Consider the following 27,547-nt stretch of genomic DNA (forward strand, 5'->3'; position numbering starts at 1 on the left):
CTGTTTTATTTTATCCCCTGCTCATTCTATTTTCTTCTGAGGCGAAGCTCAGAAAAAAAGAATGCTGTAGTAAAATCGCGAGTTTTAACCATAGCATGAGTTAAAGCAGTCAATACTGTTAAAGACACTGGACACAATTGGTAATTGTCAAAAACCAGTCTTCTCATTTGGTGTGTGCCCAAAAAAACAAGTCTGTGAAATGTTAAACTCAATTGGTCGGCGAAGTTGCGAGATAATAATGAAATAAAAAACACCCATATCACACAAAGTTGTGTGCTTTGAGATGCGTGATTTCGGGACCTAAAAATCTAATTCCAAGGTCTCAAAATCAAATTTCCCGGAAAATTACTCATCTTTCTCAGAACTACGCCACTTTAGAGGGAGCTGCTTCTCACAATGTTTTATACTATCAACCTCTCCCCATTACTCATATACCTACATGTAGTAAGGTTTTATGCTAATAATTATTTTGAGAAATTACCAATAGTTTCCACTGCCTTTATTAGCAGGGAGACTTAGCTGGAGTTCCCATTAAGTGACTTAAATGCTCCACAACCAAATGTTCCGTTATTGGAGAAAATTGCAGCAGTGAAGTTGAACTTTTTCCCAAACTATGGTTTTGGAGACTGCTTATCTTCTCTTTTTTATGACAAAAACTTCTTCATTTTTACAGATCTGTCAATATGATATAAACTGCGCCAATAAAGTATCTAAACACTTACAAATGGTCAGATATATCGGAACCTGAAACAGTATGCCAAAAAATAATTATTCATTTCGAGTCACCGTTAATTTCTGCACATTTTGACACATCTTGTGTTGCGCTACGATGTTTGGTGGATTTACGGGCACTTGAGTGGCATAAGGTCGAATTTCAAAAGTTGCAAAAGCCCCTATTCAAGCTAAATCGTTGTATGGTGACGAGTAAGATCGGCGTTTCTTTTGCTCGCCTTTTATAAATGATGTTTTTTTGGTCGCTTTTTGGATAAATCGGTTGCAATGAACATACTCACCAATAATTGTCAGTAACCAAGCAAAGGGGTCAAAGATGGGAGGCATACAACAATGGTAAGACAGGGAAAGGTGTTTCAAGATAACAGGAAAGATGGCTCAAACGACCAAACAGGATAGAGGACGGATCGTTGGTTTGATAGAAGCCAGTACGTCGATGCGAGGTAAAAACGTCACCAGCGACGGTCAGTAAATGGTGGAATCGCTACCAAGCTCAGGGAAATGTGGACGACCTGCCAAGGAGTGGCCGTCCGAGGGTGACTTCTGCGTTGCATCCTGATCAGGAAATCGCAGGGGATTGACCAGGGACAGATCAGAGGTCTCATTGAGAGTATGAGAAGACGACTCCTTGCCGTTCAGGACAATGATGGAGGACACACCAAGAATGGAGGACAGGATAACAGCAGTTTTAGAGTTAAAGATACGGCAATTAATTTCATGGTCATGTAAACGAAACGAGTTTGTGTCTTTTGTCTTGATTTTGTCTGAGTGTGATGCTTATGTGAGTTCCCTTTTGGAATTGGGGTGAATAGGGGCTTTTGCAACTTTTGAAATTCGACCTTAAGCCACTCAAGTGTCCATAAATCCACCAAACAACATCGTAGCGCAACACAAGATGTGTCAAAACGTGCAGAAATTAACGGTGAATAGAAACGAACAATTAAATTTTTGTATACTATTTCAGGTTCCGATAAATCTGACCATTTGTAAGTGTTTAGATACTTTATAGGCGCAGTTTAATTCTTGCAACTGGTTTTGCCTCAAACACAAAGGTCACTTTGTGAAAAAGGAAAACAAAATTATCTGGCGCTAAGTGCTGCATACAAATCAATGAACATCCAGATAACGCATCTCTGGAAACTAAATGCAAAATCTGCAGCATGCGAGTCTGGCCTCATTCTAAAACCTGCAGCATGCGAGTCTGGCCTCATTCTAAAACTTGCAGCATGCGAGTCTGGCCTCATTCTAAAACCTGCAGCATGCGAGTCTGGCCTCATTCTAAAACTTGCAGCATGCGAGTCTGGCCTCATTCTAAAACTTGCAGCATGCGAATCTGGCCTCATTCTAAAACTTGCAGCATGCGAGTCTGGCCTCATTCTAAAACTTGCAGCATGCGAGTCTGGCCTCATTCTAAAACTTGCAGCATGCGAGTCTGGCCTCATTCTAAAACTTGCAGCATGCGAGTCTGGCCTCATTCTAAAACTTGCAGCATGCGAGTCTGGCCTCATTCTAAAACCTGCAGCATGCGAGTCTGGCCTCATTCTAAAACTTGCAGCATGCGAGTCTGGCCTCATTCTAAAACTTGCAGCATGCGAGTCTGGCCTCATTCTAAAACTTGCAGCATGCGAGTCTCGCCTCATTCTAAAACTTGCAGCATGCGAGTCTGGCCTCATTCTAAAACTTGCAGCATGCGAGTCTGGCCTCATTCTAAAACTTGCAGCATGCGAGTCTGGCCTCATTCTAAAACCTGCAGCATGCGAGTCTGGCCTCATTCTAAAACTTGCAGCATGCGAGTCTGGCCTCATTCTAAAACTTGCAGCATGCGAGTCTGGCCTCATTCTAAAACTTGATGAAAATACTGGAGGAAATGAGAATACAAGTAATTTGTACAAAATCGGATTTGACAAAATGTTGTGCTTTTTGACATACTTCTTGGGAACAGTGATGAATTGATACCAGTCGTTCTTTTTGTTAACATCATCTTGTGGTTTTTATCATCTTGTGAAACTCTCAAAAAGGGTATTAAACAAACTCATTCAGTAGAACTTTATGCTTTAATTTTGATTGTCTTTTATTGAAAACTTAATATCAAATATTAAATCATGGCTTGTAATGTTCCAGTTCAAAATAGTACTGACACACTCGCTCTCAAGTTAAATAGTTTTACACATAAAGAATGATTATGTGAGCAACAGTAAATTGATGAAAAATTGAAGGTATTGAGTGCAACTTCATTAAGTTCTTCTTTGAGGGATATTACATCAATAGGAAAATACAGTGCCCATTTATTTCAGTGAGTTGTGAGTCTATTGAATATGAAGTATTGTGACTGACCTGACTGTTCCCTGAGGATTACATTACAGTATAAATGATTATATTACTGACGTACAGATCCTTGTCATTTGATTGGTGGAACTTACTTCACGTGACATTCACTATAACTCCCATCTGCACCAGCGATCAAAAAGACCTTTTCACCCATGGGGAACGGCATTTCCCATTCAACAGTTAGTTTCATCCTTGTTCCCAATGTTTTTGAGCAGTACAGCGCCGCTGCTAAAACAAAGGAGCATCTGTGCAAAAGGTTGTGATCCGATTTGTGCATTGTTGCAGCTACGCGATGCTATATGATTTTTTGTTGTCAGTAATTTGTGTGATTTTTCATAATGTTATACTATTAAAATACATCAAATGACAAGGATCTATATGTCAGTTATATAAAACAAATATTGAGTGGCTTTAATTCGTGGAATGGAAGAGATATTATCGCTCGGTAGAATTTGGACTGTTCCATTTCACTCGGCTTCGCCTCGTGAAATGGAACAGTCCAAATTTTACCTTGCGATAGAATTCCTCCCATTCCACTCTGGGCCACTCAATATTTGTATAGTATCACACTATAAGGTCCTTATTATTTGTACAAATTGGTTACATTACCATATAATATGGGTACCGGTAATATAAAATGATGTAAAGTTTCCATTAGTAAACAGATATCATGTTATTACCACAGTGTACATTAAAAGATTCTCATCTTTTTCAATTGTCCATTTATTTTTAATTTGTTTTTCCTATATAGGCCTAAACGTTCTAAATCTTTGAACTCGGAAGTAGTTATCTTATTCAAATTTCTTATGAAAGCAAGTTTAAGGCCTTATCTGTCACCACAATCTGTTCTTTATACATAATCTATTCTATTCTATTACTTGAATGAAGAGCTACATGTACATTCTTCTTGTTTCATTGAACAGAACACAACGTTCCTGGTAACATGCAATCTTCTGACAAGAAGAGACCTACTACTTGCCAATCAAAACAACTTGTGGTTTTTTAAATGCATGAACAGATGTACGCTGTTATTGTTCACATGCCATGTACAATGTAAATGTAACAGTTGATGGTGAAGAAAAACTTAGCTAAAAAAACACCTGTACTGTCCCTTTATATGTACATACTTTTGAAAGTTTATTTCATTTAAAAATAATGCTCATGATGTGACGCCACTTTGGAAGAAACGTAACCAAAATGCATCAATTTCATTGCTACCACCTACAAGTTTTATTGTGGTAGCGCAAGCTTTAACCTCCAAGTTTCTTGTTGCTCCAGTGATGTCACATGCTAAATCATGAGCCTTGCTTGTTTTGGGAAGGCAATTTGACATGGCATAATGGTCAAGGCAGTATGGCACAGATTCTTGAAAGGTGATTTTATTAACGGCCCCATGGTTCGACTGTAGCAGAGTCTAAGACCATGAAGCAGAGTCCTAAGACCATGAAGCAGAGTCCTAAGACCATGAAGCAGAGTCCTAAGACCATGAAGCAGCATCTAAGACCATGAAGCAGCATCTAAGACCATGAAGCAGCATCTAAGACCATGAAGCAGAGTCCTAAGACCATGAAGCAGAGTCCTAAGACCATGAAGCAGAGTCCTAAGACCATGAAGCAGAGTCCTAAGACCATGAAGCAGAGTCATAAGACCATGAAGCAGCATCTAAGACCATGAAGCAGAGTCCTAAGACCATGAAGCAGAGTCCTAAGACCATGAAGCAGAGTCCTAAGACCATGAAGCAGAGTCCTAAGACCATGAAGCAGAGTCCTAAGACCATGAAGCAGAGTCCTAAGACCATGAAGCAGAGTCCTAAGACCATGAAGCAGAGTCCTAAGACCATGAAGCAGAGTCCTAAGACCATGAAGCAGAGTCCTAAGACCATGAAGCAGAGTCCTAAGACCATGAAGCAGAGTCCTAAGACCATGAAGCAGAGTCCTAAGACCATGAAGCAGAGTCCTAAGACCATGAAGCAGAGTCCTAAGACCATGAAGCAGAGTCCTAAGACCATGAAGCAGAGTCCTAAGACCATGAAGCAGAGTCCTAAGACCATGAAGCAGAGTCCTAAGACCATGAAGACTGTGTCTGAAACGGCTCCTATAGGTATGGCTATGGCTAGATGTTCACATCATCATGTGGCACCAGCCTTAGCCATAATCGTAGCCACCAATTCAGATATGGCCAAAGACTCTGCTAAGTGGAAAATGAACCAGACATAAAACATGAACCTCCCTGAATCATGAGAATACACAGCTTATTGTTGGAGTCACAATAGAGTAATTATTTTGTATATGAAAGTAATGACACGGTATAGACCCACTGCGTATCACGTCTTACTCTCAAAAACGGGGCAGATCATTGAACATAGCTGTTCTCTGTGCGTAAAAACTGCGCCTGACCTCGACATACCTGTAGCGTTTCACATTTATGCAAGGGGGAGCTATTGAATTCTTAAACAATACAGTAACAGCCTCCAAACAATGCACCTAACTTTGGGTGTCAACTCTCTTTTGTACATGTTTGTATACGATTTTGACCTAAAATGACACCAACAATAGGTAAATGTCAGTATGCTGCGCGTTTTGCAAGGGGTCTATATGTGTGGTCACATTCTAATCTAAAATGTTCAACAAAACTTTAAATTAAAATGTTAAAGAGTAAAACCTACTTGAACGAAAACGATCAGTCGTGATCTTTGCTGAATTTCATTCAAAATATTTACAGTCAATAAGGAAATTGAGTCAAACGAGTATAAATAGATTTTAACTGTAAAAAGAAAATTGTGTATTCATTTTGAATACCCTTATCCATTGCTTTTCTGAAAGATCCTCGAAAAGCTGTTACATCATCACTTTTGTAACATCATTACTTGGGAGCTCCAATTTGTATAGCCGCTTTAATGCAGCATGGAGGTATAACAATAGCAAACTCCCACACATGACGTCAAAGCATTGTCATTTTTATGCACGCCGTCAACGGCAGACGTGTTTCTAGCTTTTCAAAACCTTGAGGTTGGGACCTGATTTTCTAATGTATTTTTATGAAATATTCATCAGAAGTGTACAAATAACAAAATGACATTTAAATTTAAAAAAACACGATATAAACAAGTTTTAATTGCATTTACGTCAAAAGGAATTTGTTTAAGCACTTCCTTAACTATGCTGATTTTATAAGACAAATTTGACTGATTCCGTTCAAGAGCAAGATGCTGCATTTTGATGTTGTTTTTTTCCTTTTGAACGAGCTTGTTTGCGTAATTCATACCTTGCTGCTCCTTCCTTAAATCTGGATATCTCACCTTCGGTCTGTACCTGGAGTAAAACAAAATAAAGGGAAAAGGTTGTGGTATTGTCTCGACTTGGAGATAAAATCAACGCTCATGACGTATTTATTGTATCATCGGAGATTTCAATCTACCAAACATTAAATGGGAAAATCATCAAATCAGCAACAGAAATGGATACAACACAGCCGCTGCAGAAAAGCTAGTTTCCCTCACTAGAATATGGTCTGTTCCAACATGTGAATCAAGCAACTAGAATCCAAGGTGACACAATAGAGAACATATTGGATCTCGTATTCACAAACAAACCCAACCTGATGAAGAGACTCTCTTTAACTGATGGACTGTCAGTTATTAACACAATTATTGTCGAGTTCAACATGGCTCCTAAGCTAAAACGTCGACCAGAATGCACAATGTTCATTCGAAGTAAAGCAGACCAAACAGGTATTCAACATGCTCTGAATTCCTTCCTTAAGGAGTATGTCTTCTGCTTTGGATATGTCAGTGGATGACAAATGGAACATGACTGCCACCAAAATCACTGAAATAATGAACAAATTTGTCCCTACCCGCATGATCTCACCAAGACACAACCTACCAGGGTTTACAAAGGACCTAAAAAAAAAAATGTAAACTTGAAAAAGGGTTGTACAACAAGGCAAAGAGAACAAATCTTCACAGCGACTGGCAGAAGTTTTGTGACGCAAGGAAAATCATCCACAAGAATGTCAAATCTGCTCACTCCACATACATCAGTGAACTCTTGACATCGACCATTACAGAAACCAAAGTAATTTTGGAACTTCATCTCAACGACAACCAAGGCATTGGTGACCTTTAAAATGAAGGGAACATCATTAGTGAGGATGCTCAGAAAGCAGACATTCTAAACAATCAGTTCAAAAGTGTCTTCACTGAAGAGGGATCCTCTCCAATGCCAGATATGGGGGAAAGCCCATACGAATCAATCGGGAAACTCATCATCTCACTTAAAGGGGTCAAAGACCAACTACTAAAGATAAACCCATCTAAATCACAAGGACCAGACGGTATCCCGCCTTGGTTTATAAAAACATTTGCAGATTAACTAGCACCAATTCTTCAGGACTTGTTTCAGTCGTCAACCGACTCGGGCCAAGTCCCCAAAGGTTGGAAGGAGGCCAATGTTACGGCACTATAAAAAAAGGGAAGTACATGTAGAACGGATCCCGCGAATTATAGACCCGTTTCATTAACACCAGTTATCTTCAAACTCATATAACAAATTCTACATAGTCACATCATGAAACAATTTGAAGAACATCAAATACTCACAGATTATCCACATGGTTTGTGTGCTGAAAGTTTGGTTTGTGTGCTAATGAGACTCAACTTATACTCACCATAAACGACATGAGTTAGACACTTGATAATACGCAAATGGTCGACGTAGCTATCTTAGACTTTACCAAAGCTTTTGATAAAATTCCCCACCGTAGACTCCTTCACTACTATGGAATCAATGGCAATATTGCCAAATGGATAAAAAGCTTTCTCACTGGAAGAACTCAACAAGTTGTCGTAAATGGGACTTCATCCTCTTCTGTTGCAAGCACCTCGGGCGTACCGCAAGGGACTGTCCTCGGACCGTTTATGTGTTTGGCATACATAAACAATCTTCCTAGCAAACTAATCTCTTCATCAAGGTTATTTGCAGATGATTGTCTTTTGTACACACCAGTAAAGTCAGCTCAGGATAGATCCGTTCTACAAGATGACCTGAACGACTGGAAGAATGGCAAGACATTTGGTTCATGCAATTCAACCCCAGCAAGTGTTTTACTATGACAATTGCTTCAAGAAAAGTCACCCCCACCAGCTACACCTTTTGTGGCAAACAACTAGAATCTTTGGAATCTCACACGTATCTTGGCGTTCATATCACCAACACATTAAACTGGTATGTTCAAACAGCTTCAGCTACTTAGAAAGCCCAACAAGTACTTGGTGTCATCAAAAGGAACCTCAACAAATGCCCTGTTCATGTAAAATCACTAGCCTACACAAGTTTGGTTTGTCCCATCCTAGAGTATGCCACAGCAGCCTGAGACCCACATAGTAAAAAGAACTGTCAAGCCCTGGAAAGAATTCAAAGACAAGCAGCTCGTTTCACCACAAATAATTACAGTAGAACACCAGGTACAGTCACCAGTATTCTAGAAGAACTTAGCTGGAAACCACCTGAAATAAGAAGGAAAGCTAGAAGACTAGCTATGTTCTACAAACTCGTCAATAATTTAGTTGAAATCCCTCTTGAAGACTTTGCACAACATTCCACTCGACCCTCAAGAAAACACAGACTGCAATTCCATCAAATTCGTCACTCAACCAAAATCTACAGCAACAGTTTTTTTCCGGCCACCTTTAAGGACAGGAATGCCTTACCCGGTAGTGTGATGTCCACCAACTCATTAGATATCTTCAAAGACACTCTCGCTAAGCACTTCAAAAATTAAGCCATCCCATCCACACAATGTGCAAAGCTGGTGTGATGTGTCTTTAGAAATTTTTTTGCCGGGTCAACAATACAGATACAGATACAGGTATTAATAATCATTAGATGAGATTTTTTATACAGGGCTTATAACACTTTTAACAGCCACTAATGCTGTTCTCACACTGTGGCGAATATTCTTGAGAATAATGAATATTTGAATTTCGCAGTGAATTCGCCAAAAAATTGCGATTGTATAGTGAATATTTTCATCTTCGTCATCCCTCCGTTGTCCCTCGACCTCTTCTCACCAATATCTTACGACACCTCCTAAGGGCGATATGCCATTAATATTCGCAAATTTGTCTAGGAGACTTTTGCAATACATTCTTAATGGCACTTTGAAAAGAACACCCGTTCGCAAGCATTGGTTACCGTTAGTAAGCATTGGCAATCCATTGGGAAGCGTTCCTAAACATTGCACATTGCAAATTCTGTAAAATACTGGTAAAGTATTGGTAAACCATTCGTAAGACCTTCATAGCGTTGGTAAAGCAATGGTAAAGCATTTTTAACATTTGCAACAGTGGCAAAACATTCGTAAGGAAGTTACAAACATTAAGAATGTAGAACGTTGACAACACTGGGTAGCTTGGAAAATCGAAAAACGATGGCGAATTACTGTCTTCACAACATTCACTGAAGTTTAGGAAACGCTCGTATTGCTGCTCTCACAGAGTGGCAAATGTTCTTTCAAAGATGAATAGTTGAATTTCGCGTTGAATTCGTCAAAAATGGTGGTTGGATATTGAATTTTTTCATCTCTGTCTCACCCCTCGATCGTCTACGGTCGGCCCTCTCCTTACCAATATGCTTACGAACGCTTGCCAATGCCTTTACGAACATTGACAACGCTTACGCAAGCTTTACCAATGTGACCAAATTGACGGTGAATGACCGTCTTCGCAACATTCTCTGAAATTTACAAACTGTTTTCTAAATTGACCGATCTTCATAAGGAGGTGGGGAATAATTTGTAACTGTTCACAATTTGTTACCAATGCTTACGAAGGGACGGCGAATGTTGCGAAGTTTGAGTGATTGTCAAATATCTCTTTTCGTTAGCATATTTGCTAGCATATTTGCCGTATGAGAGCAGAATAAATTGACTGATCTTCGTAAGGAGGTGGAGAATGACTTGTGAACGTACCAACGATTACGAAGCCACGGCGAATGTTGCGAAGTTTGAGCGATTGTTAATTATTTCCGTTCGAAAGCACATTCGCTAGCATATTCTCCCTAGTGTGAGAGTAGCAATAGTAAGCTCTGGTGTTTCTGATCAATGGATTGTGGGTTTGAGTCCTGGTCTTGACACTTGTGTCCCTACGCAAGAAAGTACACTTCACCATTATTGTTGTATCCACCATTATTGATGTAAACCCCTAGATCCCATGCATTTTGAAGAACCCAGTTAAAACTTATCGTTTAGAGCAAGGTTTGCTGCTGTGTTTCTGGCAGTGGCTGCCAGTGCACCACAGCACCTTGTATACCATTGGTAAGGTAAGGTAAGGATCATTTATTTGCAACCATAAACAGGTTGGATTCGTTATAAAAATACATTCAAAGTTAAAAAATACATCACATAAACTGTAAAAAAAGAAAATCTTTATTTACAACTTATAAGGTGCTACATAAATTCACCTCATAATTTTAAAATATCAACTATGTCTTTTAACTATTATTTAGTTGAAGCACCTTATGAGTACCTTATTGATGGATGTGCACTATATTCAACTCGGGTTGGTATTTAATACACATTGATAACAAGTACTCCAAGGTTTGCATTACCTACATGTAGTGCCCTCTAAAGTAGTCTCTAAGGAGAAGCCGTTTTCCAGTGCATCACAAGGAAAAGGTTTCCACAAGTATTGGTCCAAACTTGGTTTTTAATTTGTTCGCTCATGAATTGCAGAATAGCTAGGTTGTATTTGTTTGTATCCCAACATAAGACAAGGCCAGAGCATGTTAATCACATTCATGTCAGACGACATTTCAAGGTTCTAAACTGCCCAGAATGCTGCCGAGTTTTAAAAAAACATAATCTAATATGAATTCAGGGTGACATTAGTGGAACCTGTAGTAGTTTCAGTAGTTTAGTTCATAATCTAATATGAATTCAGGGTTATATTAGTGGAACCTGTAGTAGTTTCAGTAGTTTAGTTCATAATCTAATATGAATTCAGGTTGATATTAGTGGAACCTGTAGTAGTTTCAGTAGTTTAGTTCATAATGTAATATGAATTCAGGGTGATATTAGTGGAACCTGTAGTAGTTTCAGTAGTTTAGTTCATAATATAATATGAATTCAGGGTTATATTAGTGGAACCTGTAGTAGTTTCAGTAGTTTACAATGTAGTTCATAATCTAATATGAATTCAGGGTGATATTAGTGGAACCTGTAGTAGTTTCAGTAGTTTAGTTCATAATCTAATATGAACTCAGGGTGAAACCAAAGTATTTCCTCAAACATGTCAAACACAATAAGAAGAAACTTACCTTCAGATGTGGGATGTCTAAAACCTCTTTGTTATTGCTAAGAGACACAAAGGTGAAAAATGCATGCACAGCCCTCTGCTTCTTAGAATGTCCTTTAAACATGGTCTCCATGTCCACAAATACTTCAATCTCTATGGAATGCTTACTGGTAAAAGAAGGTCGACCCACAACATGCATCACAGATCCTAAAAGTGGTGAAAGTTAGTAGGAGAACCAGTGCATTAATTAAACTATCGTTTAACCTCCTAAAAACGCACGCATTTACAGATTTACAGACTACTGAATATTCTTGACACAACTACAACATGTCTTGTATAAAAAGATACAAAATAAGAGAATCAATGTGTGGTGAAGAGGTTTTCAACTAGTGGTTTAAACCCAACGAGGCCTGGTTCTTGATAATTTTACCGAGATGAAGTCGAGGTAAATTATCAAGAACCAGGCCTCGGTGGGTTTAAACCACTAGTTGAAAACCAATTCAACACACTTTGATTCCCATTCATAAATACCTTTTCGGTAATAAACATCAACAATTTTTGGTCAAAAAGTAAAATAAACACAAACATTATAATTGTTCAATGATTTCTTTCAACACAACACCCCTCCAGCTATGAAATGGTAAGGCCCTCAGGTAAACAACTCCTTATAAGGGAATGCTGTGCGCGTCGCGCATATCGCATGATGTGACACAACTGTTTCAGCCATTGCTCTCGACCAATAGGAATGAAGAAACTGTCTTATAAGCACAGGTGCAAGCTCGGGTGTCAAGCCCATGTTTTTCACACTTTTTGCTGGTCATCAACAGGTTTTATACATAAAGGTTGATACACACCCACGTGACGCGCTCTCCACCAATAGGAATAGCGAAACTGTCTGAGGTATTTATGAATAATGCTTTATATACTGCAATATTTTTTTCAAGGGATTTTTATTTATCATTAAGTCAAAAGACACAAAAATTAACTTGAACCCTATCTGACTTTTTACTGTTTCATTTTCACATCAACTATTTCCTTTCTTTCTTAATTTGACTACTTATTTCTTTCTATGGGGGAATTATTTTGATTATTCACCTCCTTTTAGCCAATTTCCATTCTGGAGTTTCACTCACTGCTTTGGATTTATTTTTTAAAGGCCTATACACAACAACAACAAAAGTTAATTTAATTTTATGTTTTCTATATTTTATGTTTTCTATATTTACTTGTTTTTACTATACCAGTTAGGTAGTGGTCTGTTTCATTTCCAAGCTTATGCCTTTATATTTTGGTTTCTGCATCAATTGTATTTGATGTTTTTTATGCTTATGAATAACAACCAGTTGCAGAGAAATTTAGTTCTCATTCTATTGTCGTTATCTACCCCCCACCCCCCCCCCCCACCCCGGTACAGTTATTTCAACCAGAAGGACAAACAGTGTCATGCACAATTGCCAAATTATGAAATGTGAATTTAAAATGTGATGCTATAAAAGGTTACTACTACACTTATCGTAAAAAAAGACTGCAAGACAACAACAGGATGCTGGAGCACATTGATATATACAGACTCACTGAACCATCAAGAAGAGCAGTTTGGAAAAGAAAAAAGAAATTGCACAACGATGTGATAACACTTGACTTTACCTCTTGGTATAGGTTGATGGAAGTTAACTGCATCCATAGATGCAGTTACTACTGTTGTTTTGCAGTGTTTAAATGCGGTGATTCCAGCTACTTCATCCATTAACTTCATTGTCACACCTCCATTAACGTAACTAGCAAAATTGCAATCAGTAACACCAGCTAGATGGATCAGGCTTGACTGAGCATAAGGAACTGAGTGTTCTGTAATACCTAAAAGGAAAAATAAAGATTTGCAAGTAATTCAATTTTACAGATGAATGAAAAAAAAGAACAAATGTTTCTTTGAACGAAAACAAACACATTCTTCTTTCAATTCTAAACAATCTATGTTCAAACAAACAAAGATATTTAAGGCCCTGGCATGGATATTGATTGTCTTAAGCCGTGTTCGCACTGGATTAATATTTTGGGTAACTTGACCATGACGCTGGGTAACATTCCGATGGGTAAACTGTCCCACCGTCCACACTTAGATTTATTTGACTCGGGTAAACTTACCGAGACCATGGGTAAACTAACCGAGCTGGCCCCCTTCGCAACATTGAATAGTTTGATAATCACGAAAATGTTATTCTTCCATGGCAAAACAGGTCAGCTTCTTCAGGTCATGGACTGATGGGAGATTTCACAGAGTCGTCGCGTCCACATTGGACTTTCTGGCTCAGTTAAACTGACCTGGTTAATCTTCCTGGGCATCTTAGGCTAAACTACCCATTCGAGTCGAGTATCTTACCTGGGAGGAAAACTTCCTGGGCTGTTCGCATTGGACTTAAAATGGGTAAGTTACCCATTGGCTCAGTTAGTTTACCCAAATTAAGTCAAATGCGAATAAGGGCTTAAGTTGGATAGTGCCTGCAGTTTCCTAAACTGTGAGGTCGTTCACACGCCATACTAAAGTTGGTCTAACTCAACTTAGACCGGTTCGGGTTCAACTTTTGTGCGTCTGAACGCTAACAAAGTTAGACCGGATCAGGTTTAAACCTCATAACTTAAACCGTCCAGCGAGGCGGTCTAAGTCTAAACCAGTTCGGGTTTATCTTTGACATCCGGTTTTAACTCACAACGGACGACCCATTCATTGTGTGGTTCAGCACACGCTTGGGACCAGGAGTGCTTGTATGTATATACTGTCATCTCTGGTGCCGAAAAGCACAGAGTATTTATATTACCATATATTACGTTCTTGCCGCTTACCGAGTTGGCGAAACTCTCTCGATCGGTGTATGCAGTTTATTTACAACGGCCCAATATTGATTAAATTCTGAAACAAAATAATATTTTCCAAGCGTTTTTTGTTGAGTGTCCTACAATAAATTGAAACTGTTTTCATGGGTATACCAAAAAGCATGGATATTGTGTAACGCTTCTCACATGCCATCCCATAGTGATCAACAAGCATGGATATTGTGTAACGCTTCTCACATGCCATCCCATAGTGATCAAGAAGCATGGATATTGTGTAACGCTTCTCACATGCCATCCCATAGTGATCAATCTCTGATATCCCATAGTTATCCATCACCATTCCCATGGATGTGCTTTTCTATTGCCGTCATCCTTACTAGCGTGCTTGACTTCCAAATGGGAGAAAGAACTGCCATGCGTGCGAGGCTGTGTAGGGGAAATTCCCTTGGCCAGCAATACCACGTTGTTGTGAAGGTTGGGAAAAAAACTGAAAAAGTACATGTATTTACGTAACTTGCACGTGTGTCGCTGTGTGAACGAATCGGAATGAAAAATCGCTTGAGGTTTTCAAACTTTTACTAAATCAGAACCGATGGTATAAAACACAAAAAAATAAACGTGTTCTGATTCATGGAATATGGATAATATTTTGGTGAGTTTTTTTGGCTGTTTGTATCAATATTTTGTTTGTTTTAGAGTCGTGTTCACGTTTGTTTTAAGTGCCTCTATCCTCCCAACAGTAGAACTGTTTTTCGCATTCGATTGAGCCATTTTTATCCAATGTATAACATGTTCTGATGATCGTCCAGGGCACTCAGTATCTCGGTGCGTGAATCTGATAAATAGAACCAGATGTAAAAGCAATGGGGTCGCGTCTACTTTGACCTCATAAAACCGTAGATAAACCGGATAGGGTTTAACTCTGTGCTGTCTGAACGCAATGGGGTTTTATTTTTACGACCACCCTCGCTGCTCATAAAACTTAAACCGGTTCGGGTCTAAGTTAGTACGCTGTCTGAACATACTTTTTAATTTTTTTTTCAATTCAATATTGGTTTATTTTCATACAAAAATACAAGACCAAATAAAAAGTCATAGACTAATGGCATTTGGTTAACAATAAAATTACATCAAAAATATATGTACAAGTTTACATGATAAAACAATAATTGTTATTAAAAATATTATTTAAAACTTAAAAACACCAGCACTAAAAATAAACAAGTGGCAGCTTCAAAATAGCGCCCTCTTCTCTGTGGTTTATGCAGCCCTGTTGCCTGATGCAGATTTATTAATCTTTTTGTTCAAACCAAGATTATTTTTGTTCTTTCCCTATGGTGCTAGCAGCTACAAACTGTACATATTTTTTTCAATGATCATATTGCAGAAACAAACCTTGTTCACCTTTTATGTTAGTGCAGTGAAATTAAGAATGAATACGTAGTTGCAACTTACAATTGTCTTGATCCATCAGATGTTCTACCTCTGCCATAGTGAAGCTAACAGTACTACCAAGACCCTGTCTCCTTCTTGCTTCTTTCTGTTTATTGTAACGCTCCCATCCAGCAGCCTCTTCCTCTGCTGACAAATAACTTATCTTTGGTATAGGAAGGACCTTACCCAAAGTCTTCACACTTGTTGGTACATACCATAGGGTTGCCTCGTTAGTCATTCTTTTGGTGCCTGAGTGAAAAATGTCATGGTTTAAGATGTGACATTAAAATAAAAGATATTAAAAGGTCAAAACCAGCTTTGATTTCTTCAGTTACATTGGCCATGACCTACTTTCTACATATTGGGAGAATCCTTTGACCTGCAAATCAAAAAGTCTTTCATTATAACATTTCAACCCTAATCCTAGTCAAAGTCCTAGTTAATGAAAAATGGACTTGAGACCACAGATCATCATGAGACTAGCCTCGAGTCCTCCAGGACTGTGTCAATGATACCATAGTGCCATTGTCGTCAACTGCCACCTCCTCGCATGCTCCCAGATGGTTGATTGAAGTTTACAATTTCAACACATACCAAGGATTTGCTTTGGGCGGACAGCCTCGACACTTAAAAACATGTTCATGTAAATTGTCCCATACGACCTAATACATGGTTAAAGGTACAACCAAAAACTAATGACAGAACATGATAAACCTATGCTTATATTCATAAGGTGTACGAGCCTGGTTCAGATCTCACTTCCAGCATGCCTTTCAACATTTCTCAGTAGCTCTTGGCCATTGCGCTGATCATCGCTGCAAAGACAAATATCATCAGCAAAATCCAGATCACATAGGACTTCTTTAGGGTATCTGGAGCTTCTTCTTTGGTTGAGTGTAAAACCTTGTCGTTCTGCGTCTGTGGTTGACTTCCTCATTATGTAGTCCAATCAAATAATGAACAAAAAAGGGGCAAGTGTGTCGCCTTGTAAAACTTTTTCTTTGATTTTGAAGGGATCAGTATGGCTTCAGGAGAAAGAACAATTGCTTCAGTGTTTTCCTGCATGGCTTGGATTGCGCAGACCATCTTCACTGGTATTCTATACGCCCTCAGTATTTTGAACATTTTACCCTGTGAATTGAATCAAATGCCTTTCGAAAGTCAACAAATGTTACCATATGAGGGGAAGATTATACTGCTTCTTCCATTATGCGCCTCAGAGCTAGGACATGTAGGATGTGTCCAACAGTACCCCTGCCTTTCCTAATTCCATTTTGGTTCCATTTTAGCTTCTCTTCAAAAGGGATTCTGCATCTGTTGAGTATGAGTCTATTGTATATTTTAGCTGCAATAGGGGTCAGGCTTATACCTCTGTAGTTGGTGGCCAGATTAAGGTTGTCCTTCTTGGGTAGAGGGACTATGCCGCTTCTTGCAAATTTGAGTGGTTTTTCTGTTGAGTTTAGTATGAAGTTGCAAAGAGATAGAAGAATAACTTTGAACTCTCCAATTTGCCAGAATTCCAGTGGAACTTCATCAAGACCTGGTGCTTTGCCAGCCTTTGAAGCCTTGAAAATTGCATTGAGCTCTTCCATAGTGAAACTCTTTGTAAATATTTCTAGGTCACAGTCGGAAACAGTTTCAATGCTTTCACTGTCGTCTAGTACTGAAGGTTCTTCTCCCAGTAGAGCTTCAAAATGGTCTTTCCACTGTTTCTGTCGTTCCTCGGGTGTATTGCCGTTAAGCCTTCCTTGGTTTTTTTTTCCCCTACCAGTCAAGTGGTCAATTGTTTTCCAGGCTGCTGATGGATTGTTCCGATTGAAATTGTCAGATACTTCATCAAATCTTTCTTTGTAGTAGTTACTTTCTGCTGTTTTGTAGGCTTCGGAGAGCTGGCTTTTTAGTTTTTGTACCTCGCTTTGTTCGATTGCCATTTGCAGTTGTTCTCTCGCATCGGCAACTGATTCATTGTTGTACAGGGTTGCTGCTTTAGTTCTCCGCTTCCTTTTTGGGAGAAGTTTAGGGGCCACCTCTTTATTTGCTTGTACCAGGTATGTGTACTCTTCACATGGGTCTGTGGTGTTGATTGAGAGTGCAGAAAATCGGTTTTGAACAGCAACGGTGAACTTCCTCTGCAATTCTGCATCTGTTCGAAGAACTTTCCAGTCTAGCATCATTCTTTTCTGAGTCGATAGTTTTGGTGCTCTTAGGCTCAAGACTATGCGGCAGGTGAGGATACGATGATCTGAGCCAACACTTCCGAATGAGCTGTAGGCTTCGATGTTACGAATGCTATTTTTCCATTTAGTTCTCACCAAGATGAAATCTAACTGTGCGTGGTAGCCTGGTGGATATGTGAAGGTCCATAGTCACTCTTTTGGTTTCTGGAAATTTAAGTTAACAGGAGTGAGGTCAGTTTTGTTGATGAGGTCTTGAAGGAAGTCGCCGTTTCGGTTTGTACATTTGTGGAATATATACTTGGCAGTAGAATGGCCAACCTTGGCGTTCATGTTTCCTCCAATTAGAAGAAAGTTGTGCTTTGGAATTCCTTCTATAGCTGTTTTGAGATGTCTGTAAAATAGTTTTGCCTTGTCTTAGCAGATGGCATTTGTTGGGCTGTAGCAGGTGATGATGGTAGTGACTGGGCTTCCACTGAATGATGCTTTGAGTATTCTAGCGGAGATCCTTTCCACATGTTGTAGACATTTGCAGGCATGGGGGCGCAAATGTCCCGCTCCCCCAACTGCTGCACAAATTTAATTTCTAGTTGCAAAAGATGTTAGTAACAACCAACCGTTATGAAGTATAAGACCTGTGCCAGCCATGGAATGGATAGTGCATTGTTTGCAGTTTAAACATAGAGCTCAAATTTTTCAGAGAAAGTTTAATCCCCAAAATTCAGAACAAATTTTTCTTAGGTAAATATTTATGAATATCAATACACAATGGCTTGAAGTAAAATTATCTCATACGGTCAACAACCAAAAATGTGACAAAGATATTTATGAGACTACTGTTTCTAAATTGTTTAAACAAAAACAGCAACATTTTGAATTGTTTTGTAACATATTTTTTTCCAGTCATATACCAACAGCTTACTGCTGTCACCCAAGTCTATTTGAATCTGAACAGTAGAGTGCTCTCAAAAAAAATTCTTTTAAAAGATGACTTAATACTTGTCAGAATTAAATCAAAGACTCAACCATAGATACTGTAAAGATTACTTCCTGCACATTGACTGACCCTTTCCAACAATAATACAGAAGATGTTTTCCTCTAGGCCCCACATGAAGTTATCTGCTATACCATGATGTACTCATGTGTACTCTATGCAGCTCGTCCTCTTCATCCTTACCATGCATGACATCCTCTGCCCATACTCGTACTTGTACTTCCATGGAGTGGTATGCTGTGTGTGTTATCTCTGCATGAAGTTGGGCAACTTCTCCTATATACATAGGTTGTACAAAGTCTGTCTTCTCCACCCGTACTAGACCTGCCACACACTGTTCAAATTCATCCTCTGATGTGGATTCCTATATTAATGTCAATGCAAAAATATCATCAACGGGAATCATGCAGTGACATTTCTTGATCACGTATACACAAGGCATACATGATAAAATAACCCATCAGCTGCTTGTTTAGTTTGAAGCATACAATGTTCCTTGATAAAGTAATGTTATCTTTAAATTGTTAAAGATCTTAAGATGGTGTTTGATGGCCAAGCAGTCAAGTACACCAGACTCAATTGCTAGGGTTTCTGACATCAGAGTGTGGGTTCTAGTCCTAGTCTTGACACTTATGCTGTATTAGACTGTGCTACTCTCTCTATAGAGTCGCTTGAGGGCCCCCTTCAAGCTAGCCGGAGGCTGAGTTTTTTCTAACTCACATGGTTTTTAACACCATTGCAGCCATCCTTACATGAACGAATTTGATCCACGATTTACTACTTATAGAACACTCTCCTCATGTTTTAGTCATCACTTTAGACACTTCGAACCACAGTCATGTAAGTAGAGCTATTCCCTAGGCTTATACAACATTATTTATCACAGCTTGCCAAAACGATGTTTTTCTGGGTCAATCTGCTCTATATTTCATTCATTCATTCATTCATAATTGGTTTATTATTTTAAAAACAAATTCTCATGGCGACCGGAGGTCGAATTACAGGAAAATATACAGAGATTAAAAAATAAGAAAAAATCACACTATTTTACATTATTTAAGAAATAATTGATTAAGGAGAGACAAATATTTACAATGTACAAAATAAATTGTTCTGAAAGTTGCGGGAAAAAATTTGTGCCTCACCTAGATTCACCCACTTCCGTATTTAATTCAGCAAATAGGTTCAGATTTCTCAGACTTTTGGAACTCCATATTCTTGTAGATATTGCATTTCCAACGGGTCATTCCATGAATAAGTGTATTTTGGTCTTTTAATATCGATACTTAGTAGTCGAGAAGCGATCCCTGTTTCTTATTTACGAACATACCACTACTGGCCAAATTGGTGGAGCCATCCCTGCTTTTAAAGATTTGGCTTGTATTTACCATTTAAAGGTATTCGTATTTTTAACTGTTTTCTCATAAACATTGTTACTTGTTTTTTGTTTAAAAGACTATTGAGAAGCAAACAAAGGTTTTCTCATGTAGGCCTATTTCTTACAGTTCATTGTGAAATAAAGATCAGCTTTGGAAACTGGAGCTCTGAACTCTGGCAGACTCGATTTTATTTTATTGTTGAAACTAGCTGGCAATTTTGGGTTACGCTACACCACACGCTACACCCTCTTAACTCAGTACATATGCCAAGCAAGACACTCAAATGGAGGCAGGTGCTATATTTGAACAGCTCTGCAAACACCATGTAGAATCAGCACTTTGAGATGCCATTGGGCGCGATGAAAGCACTGTTAAAATTGTGCATATTGTTAAACTGCATTAACTGCTTTTAAAACTCAGTGGGTCCATATTGTAACATTCAACCGTACTTCCAAAAGAATCATGGCATTGAAATCACATTACTCAAAGTAACATGAACTACTGAATTTGCAGGAACAACCATGATTTAATCTCTTTTACAATAAGCCAGGGTGGTCTCAAACAGTAATACTCTGGTCATCTTCATGCATTTAAAATATCAAAATATTTGTTTGTCTCCTGCAAGACGAGCAGAGTTTACACGTACTGTGGGAAATAACAAGACCACATTGTTGTCTCTTTTCAGAGCCAATACTCCTCCCAAAAGAAATTTACTCATCATCTGCAAGTTTAAAGGAACTTTGGATCTTTGAAAAGTGTTTGTAACCGTTAGTTATAAATTGCATATGGGTAGAAAGATGTTGTAAAAGTAGAATACAATGATCCACACAAAAGTGCCTCGAAAAGTTACCTCGTTGACTAACACAGTCGGTCATTTATGGGAGTCAAATTTTTGACTCCCATATAAATGGCTGACCGTTTTAGTTCACACAGTAAAAGGAAAACCACCCAATTTCGAGGCAAATTTGTGTGGATCATTGTATTCTACTATTAGAACATCTTTCCAGCATGCATAATTTTTTTATAAAAAACGGTAACAAACGTTTTTTTATAGACCAACTCGTCCGATCCAAGACAGCGTGTCCCTTTAAATACATTGTAGATACTTGCTTTTATTATTACTATAATAGTTATTATTTCTTATTATTGCTAGTTATACTGACGTGTGTCCGCATGACATTACAGTGTCTAGTTGAAACAATCAGGCCTGCTTGTTCAATCATCTTCAATATAACACCTCCATGAACATTTCCTGATATATTGGCATCTTGTGGACCCATCAATCTGTAGTAATCAAAATAAAAAACAAACTTATAACAGACTCAAACTTTTGCAAATAACATAGTAAATGAAAAGGTCAGTTAGAAAGGTGTTTGGGTTTGAACAAAGACAATTTTACTGGAGCGAGACTTGAAACACAAACAATGATCGGGTGATGAATAATACTAATAGGCAGAACATTTAGTCAGCACCGGCTTTCTTTCATTCAGCAAACTTCAACAATAAAACAATGCAGTGACTGCTTTTGGGGACTAGATCAAATTTTACTGTGACAAACATTAGTTTCCGTATCCACAGACATTATGACGTATTGAACCCATCCCATTGGAATAGCACCGGGGCTAGTCATCTTGCCTTGCTCTCTACCAACCGCCACGCCTCTACTCAAGCTTGCGATCAGCTTCTGACAACACACGCCTGACAACACCCAACCATCAGAACACTCTCATTTGCTCACAACCCGACTTTATCCTTTATAGCTCCTCGAATGTGGAAGAACCTCCCAGTACGCATCAAAATTGTAACTCTTTGCCATTGTATTTAGGCCTACATGTATATCAAAGGAGGTCCTGTTTTCAAGGTGTCCTTAAAATCGTGGCAAATCTTTTACCTCTCTGTGCGCAATGTAAATAGTCCCTAGATAAAAAATTTGTGGTTTTATTTGCCAAGCAAAGACTCGCCTCTCCCTTGACCAAAACTTAGAAACACGTAAGGCTCCACTGGTTATTTGCCCTTGTAATGCAAACTGCTTGCTTTAGAGTCATACACAGAGTCTCACAGAACACTTGTAGTCACTGCAGATGTTTCTTCCTGGTATGGCTTCACCGGGAAACCATTCTTTCTTGTTTGCCTTGAAAACAGGAAAAACTCAAAACAAATGGGACCAGTTGAAGTCATTGAAGATTGGTGTGTGGTGTGAAAATTTCAATGTCCATCAAGTTTTAATATAATTATGTTTGCACACTTCATATATATACACGGATAAAGATAATAGATCGATCCAGTAGGCTCCGCCCACAACGCACGTGTGAGCAAGAACACGTGGGGCTCTCCAATGCCTTTCTGCACAACTCTGCCGCGTGCGCCAAGATACGCGCACGCATGTCGGACCTTATTTGTCGGACCTTCGTTGCGTTGTGAATGGTCAATACGCAATGGGGCAGAGCTTATTGGATCGGTCTATTAAGGCATCGTTTGATATTATTTTAGGCATCATTTTTTTCCAATTCAAAGAAAAATTAGGCATATACCGTGAAAACAGGTAAGAGGAGTATATACTATTAGTTCCATTTGTTTTGCTCTTTTAAGTGCTTTGATCTTGATGTAAAGGCGCTTTATAAATATTTTGTTGTCTCTGTCCTTACTCATAGATGTAGTATACACATGATGTAAGTTAGGATGGGTTAATACTTGTCCTAACTGCTGAGCCTGCTTAGTTTCTGAATATGGACAATTTTCCTGTTATCCTACTGAAAACACATCAGACATGACACCAGGATAGATTAGCAGGATATTTTTAGGGGTGTCAGAAAATTACATTTGGAATATTATTCTAGCCCTGGTTTTACAAATGGTTTGGAAAAGTTTCCGTATGGCGCCACCACTTTTTCATTCGATATAGTAGTACATCTAATTTACCTCAATCTCCATGGAGGCTGGTCATCTCGCCACCTAGCTAGCTCACCACCTAGCTAGCTCGCCACCAACAAAGCCGCCCCCTGCCAAAGTTGCCCCCTAACCGGCTCGCCCCGAGTTGTTACAAAGTCGCCCCCTGACAATGTCGCCCCGAGCCAATGACGCCCCCTAGCAAAGTCGCCCCTAGAAAATAATTTTAAAGGGTTCTTTCGGTAATATAATGGCTTAATTAGGGGAATCAATGTGTGGTTAAGAGGTTTTCAACTAGTGGTTTAATCCCAACGAGGCCTGGTTCTTGATAGTTTTACCGAGACGAAGTCGAGGTAAATTACATGTATAAAGAACCAGGCCTCGGCGGGTTTAAACCACAAGTTGAAAACCGATTATCAACACACTTTGATTCCCATTCTTATACCTTTTCAGTCAAAAACATCATAACTTTTTGGGCAAAAAGTAAAATAAATGCAAAAATTATAATTGTTAAATGATTTCTTTCATCACAACACCCCTCCAGCTATGAAATGGTAAAGCCCTCCGCCGCACTCGGGTAAACAACTTCTTATAAAAATATAAGGGAATGCTGTGCTTCTTCAAGATCAGGCCCAATTAAAACCAAAGACGGCACACTTTTATCAAGTGGAGAGGAGAAGCTGGCAAGGTGGGCGGAGCACTTTTGCAAGGTTTTAAATCGACCAGACCCTGCAACCCCTGATGATCCTGAAGACCCGGCAGCTACTCTCCCCATCAACACTGAAGATTTTACTACAGCCGAAGTGAGGAAAGCCATCAAAACGATAAAAAACAACAAGTCACCAGGCATTGATTGTATCACTGCAGAAATGCTGAAAGCAGGTGATGAGGAATCCATTCAGTAGATGTGCACGATCTGTAACCAAGTGTGGAAGTCCGGAATGGTCCCAGATGACTGGAAAGATGGTACTATCATCTGTACCCCAAAGAAAGGGAGCCTTGCTGATTGCGACAACTGGAGGGGTGTAACCTTTTAAACTGTCTGTTCCTGGCAAAGTTTACTGCAAGATGATTCTGAATCGGTCTGTGACCTGGTAGATACATGTAATGGGCTTCGTGAGGAACAGGCAGGTTTCAGACCGAAATGCTCCTGTGCAGAACAGATCTTTACTCTCCGTCGCATCATTGAAAAGAGCCAGGAGTTCCAGGTGCCTCTTGCAGTCAGTTTCATCGACTTCAGTAAGGCTTTTGACAGTATCCATGGGCCTTCCTTGTGGGGAGTACTCCTTTCATATGGCATTCTGGAGAGGATAGTCAAAGCAATAGGAAACATCTATGACAACTCCCGCTGCCGTGTTTGGACCGAAGACAGTCTCAGTGACTGGTTCCAGGTACTAACTGGTGTGCGCCAAGGCTGTATCCTGTCTCCTATTCTATTCGCTGTGGCCATTGATTGGGTTCTGAACAAAGCTACGAAGGACCATGGAATCGTTTGGACTGGAGGAGCCAAAGTGTCCGACCTTGATTTTGCTGATGATACCAAGGGTCTCCAAACTGTAATGGACTTCATCAGGGATGCCTCAGCTAGACTGGGTCTTATGATCAGCAGAAAGAAAACAAAAATCATACTTTCAGGTGATCACCAGACAACACCTGACATTCTCGTTGGGCAAGATAAAGTTGATGTAGTGGATGACTTTACCTACCTGGGAAGTTCCATCAACAGCCAGGGATCAATGGATCATGAAATCAGCTGCAGAATAGGTAAAGCCTCCGCAGCCTTCCACCAGCTTAATAAAATCTGGACAAGCAAGAAGTTCTCTCTTCAAACAATTCCAACGTGCTTTCTACTTTACTCTATGGCTGCGAAACTTGGCACTTAAAATCAAGTCAAGAGAAGAAACTTGATGCATTCGACTCAAGATGCCTAAGGAAGGTCTTGGGCATTAAGTGAGATGACTTCGTCGGCAACGAGGAGGTCAGAGAACGATCACAACAAACTCCAGTGTCCAATACAGTCTGTGGGCGGTGCATGAACTGGTTGGGCCATGTTTCGCGGCTTCCCCCTTCGAGACTCGCCAATCAAGTCCTGTGGTGGAACCCACCGGGAAGGAGGAGGAGAGGCCGACCTAAAATGAACTGGCACCAGACTGGAGCGACGCAGGTCACTGACTGCTGACCGATCTGCCTGGAGAGCGTTGACTGCCTCATGCGTCGGACGACGCAGGAGCGCCTAAGTCTAAGTCTAAGTGTGCGCGTCGCGCATATCGCATGATGTGGCACAACTGTTTTAGCGGTTGTTCTCGACCAATAGGAATGAAGAAACTGTCTTAAAAGTACAGGTCCAAGGTCTTGTGTCACGCCCATGAATTAACACTTTTTACCGGTCATAAACAAAGAATCATACACACCCACGTGACGCGCTCTCCACCAATAGGAATAGCGAAACTGTCTTAGGTATTGTGGCGCAACAGAGGTAGAAAGCCCCTGCATGAGGAATGGAACGATCCCAAAAGCAGTGACTCCGCATAGCGCGTGCTATTGATAGCGCGATCACGTGTGCACGTGGCCAAATGCTATAAAAGCGGCGACGTGCAGATTGATGAGGGGCTGGACTGACGCTCAAGTAATATTGGTTTGTCTCGCCAATTCTGACTGCACAGTGTAATAAGAATAAGATACGTGTCCTGTCCTACTAGGTAAGTGGACTGAGGGGCTGCTGCGTGTTTGGGAATCGGTTGACTTAAGTCGGCTGTAATGGTTCTTGTATGAGCTAATTGAGGGGACCTTTTAGTGTAGTTGAGGGACCATACTGGGTTGTGCGGCGAATAGGTTCCTCTATTGAGGGGCATATTGGGTAGTGCGGCGATTAGGGTTCCTTGAGGAGCTCTTTGAGGGGTTTATTGCCAGTATTGGTGATGCCCTAATGGTCCAATAATGAAATACACGGTCCAATCATAGAGCTTGTGGGTTGCCGGATCGTTGCTGGCGTGCTGTTGGCCTGTTGCTGCTGAGCTAAAGAGCGCTGTGCCCCCTCTTGCTGTTGCTGGTACTGCTGTCTGCTGATCATTTGTGCTGAAAGGGCGCCTTCTGCTGTCTGTCTCCCGTAATTGAGGGGCCACCTTCATTCCCTGCATATACCATTTCTCGGGACGGTATACATCCATCCCAACGGACTCGTCTCCAGCCGCTCGGAGACGTTCTCGTCATTGCCGTCTGCGCACCGCCCTCTACGTCGGAGGGTGAGGCGCCACAGTATTTATGAATATTGTATTGGATTAGGGTTAGGGTTAGGGTAAACCTGTATTAAATTTAACATTTACAGAGAAGATTTTCAATGTTAGGGGGGTAGGGATCATGTAGTTTTTAGGTCATAGACCTTCCACAAGCACATCATTACTTCATACGGAATTTTTCCTGAAAAGATTTTAACTATATTTTTTTACCATATATTTAGCCTTAATTATTTTCCGAACAACATCTGGGGGCGACTTGCTAGGGGGCCACACTGGCTGGGGCGCAATGTTTGGGGCACATTGCCGGGGGAGACTTTGTTTCAACCCGGGGCTAGCGGGGTAGGGCCTTTGCAACAACTCGGGCGAGCTGCGTAGGGGGCGACTTTGCAGGGGGCGACTTTGTTTGGGGCGAGCTTACACTGTTTACACTTTTCAGTTGGCGAGATGACCAGCTTGACATTAATGTCAATGAGATCCCTTTTTGTAAAAATAAGTGAAAAAAAGTGGTGGCGCCGTCCGGAAAGTTATCCAATGGTTTACTCACCTGCAAACTTCAACGGATTTCTGCTCCCCAGGCGTTGTAACACCACTAGTTGCCATCTTGGAATAAGCTACTGATGACATTGACAGTAGTGACTGACTGTTTTTAAGAAGGTTTTTTTTTTCAGTGATCGGGTCTTGCTGATGAGGTTTCGCTGGTGTTGCTGAACCACCACCGTTGATATTTATGAAACTAAATGAACAAGATGATGACGAGAATAATCTCCGTACATTGGCAGCATTTTTTCTTGTGTTTGTTAATGTAAGACCACGTCCATATAAACAATTGTTTGACACTGACTTAGTTCTTCGAAGAAAATTTGCCATTAATAGGACCGGCTTAGCATAATCACCCTTACTTTTGTTTCAAGGAATTAAGCTTCGCTTACTGTGTGGCCCATACTAGCTCGCTGAGATATCGTTTACACACCGTACTGTACATGTAGTCCGACATTCAAAAAAAAGTTTAATTAGGATACATACGAAAGACTATTTGGGTTTTTGTCCCAACTTGATAATCGTGTAAAATTGCCATTGGGATTTCACCATAAATCACAGACGGTAATCGTTCATGCGACGTGGATTGCATGCTGGGCATATTTACATGCTGCATGCAGCAGTAGACTTGATTTCAAGTCTGGGACTGCGATTGTCATGTTGTTTCTCTGCATAGATCTGGATCAGGGGTCGATACTACAATCAATCTCCCAATGAAGGT

At 40.0% G+C, this 27,547-nt stretch overlaps 2 protein-coding genes across 3 annotated transcripts; both read right to left on the reverse strand.

The window, feature by feature from the left end:
• Positions 1-1,720: 1,720 nt before the first annotated feature.
• LOC117302426 lies at positions 1,721-3,194 on the reverse strand. Its single transcript, XM_033786366.1, has 2 exons — positions 1,919-3,194; positions 1,721-1,885 (listed from the first exon to the last, which is right to left on the reverse strand). Exons 1-2 carry the CDS (start codon positions 2,568-2,570, stop codon positions 1,812-1,814), a joined length of 726 nt encoding a protein of 241 aa, XP_033642257.1. The 5' UTR covers positions 2,571-3,194; the 3' UTR covers positions 1,721-1,811.
• Positions 3,195-6,105: 2,911 nt separating this feature from the next.
• Positions 6,106-27,510, reverse strand: LOC117302238 (cytosolic acyl coenzyme A thioester hydrolase-like). Of its 2 annotated transcripts, none has more exons than XM_033786085.1 (7): positions 26,834-27,510; positions 21,331-21,451; positions 18,972-19,152; positions 15,641-15,868; positions 13,001-13,210; positions 11,376-11,560; positions 6,106-6,371 (listed from the first exon to the last, which is right to left on the reverse strand). In XM_033786085.1, exons 1-7 carry the CDS (start codon positions 27,154-27,156, stop codon positions 6,255-6,257), a joined length of 1,365 nt encoding a protein of 454 aa, XP_033641976.1. In that variant the 5' UTR covers positions 27,157-27,510; the 3' UTR covers positions 6,106-6,254. The 2 variants fall into 2 exon arrangements, with proteins under 2 accessions (XP_033641976.1, XP_033641977.1); XM_033786086.1 differs by lacking the exon at positions 26,834-27,510 and adding an exon at positions 23,087-23,171.
• Positions 27,511-27,547: the final 37 nt, after the last annotated feature.

This window comes from Asterias rubens, chromosome 18 (genome assembly GCF_902459465.1).
Source record: "Asterias rubens chromosome 18, eAstRub1.3, whole genome shotgun sequence".
In the NCBI taxonomy this organism is placed as follows: Eukaryota; Metazoa; Echinodermata; class Asteroidea; order Forcipulatida; family Asteriidae; genus Asterias; species Asterias rubens.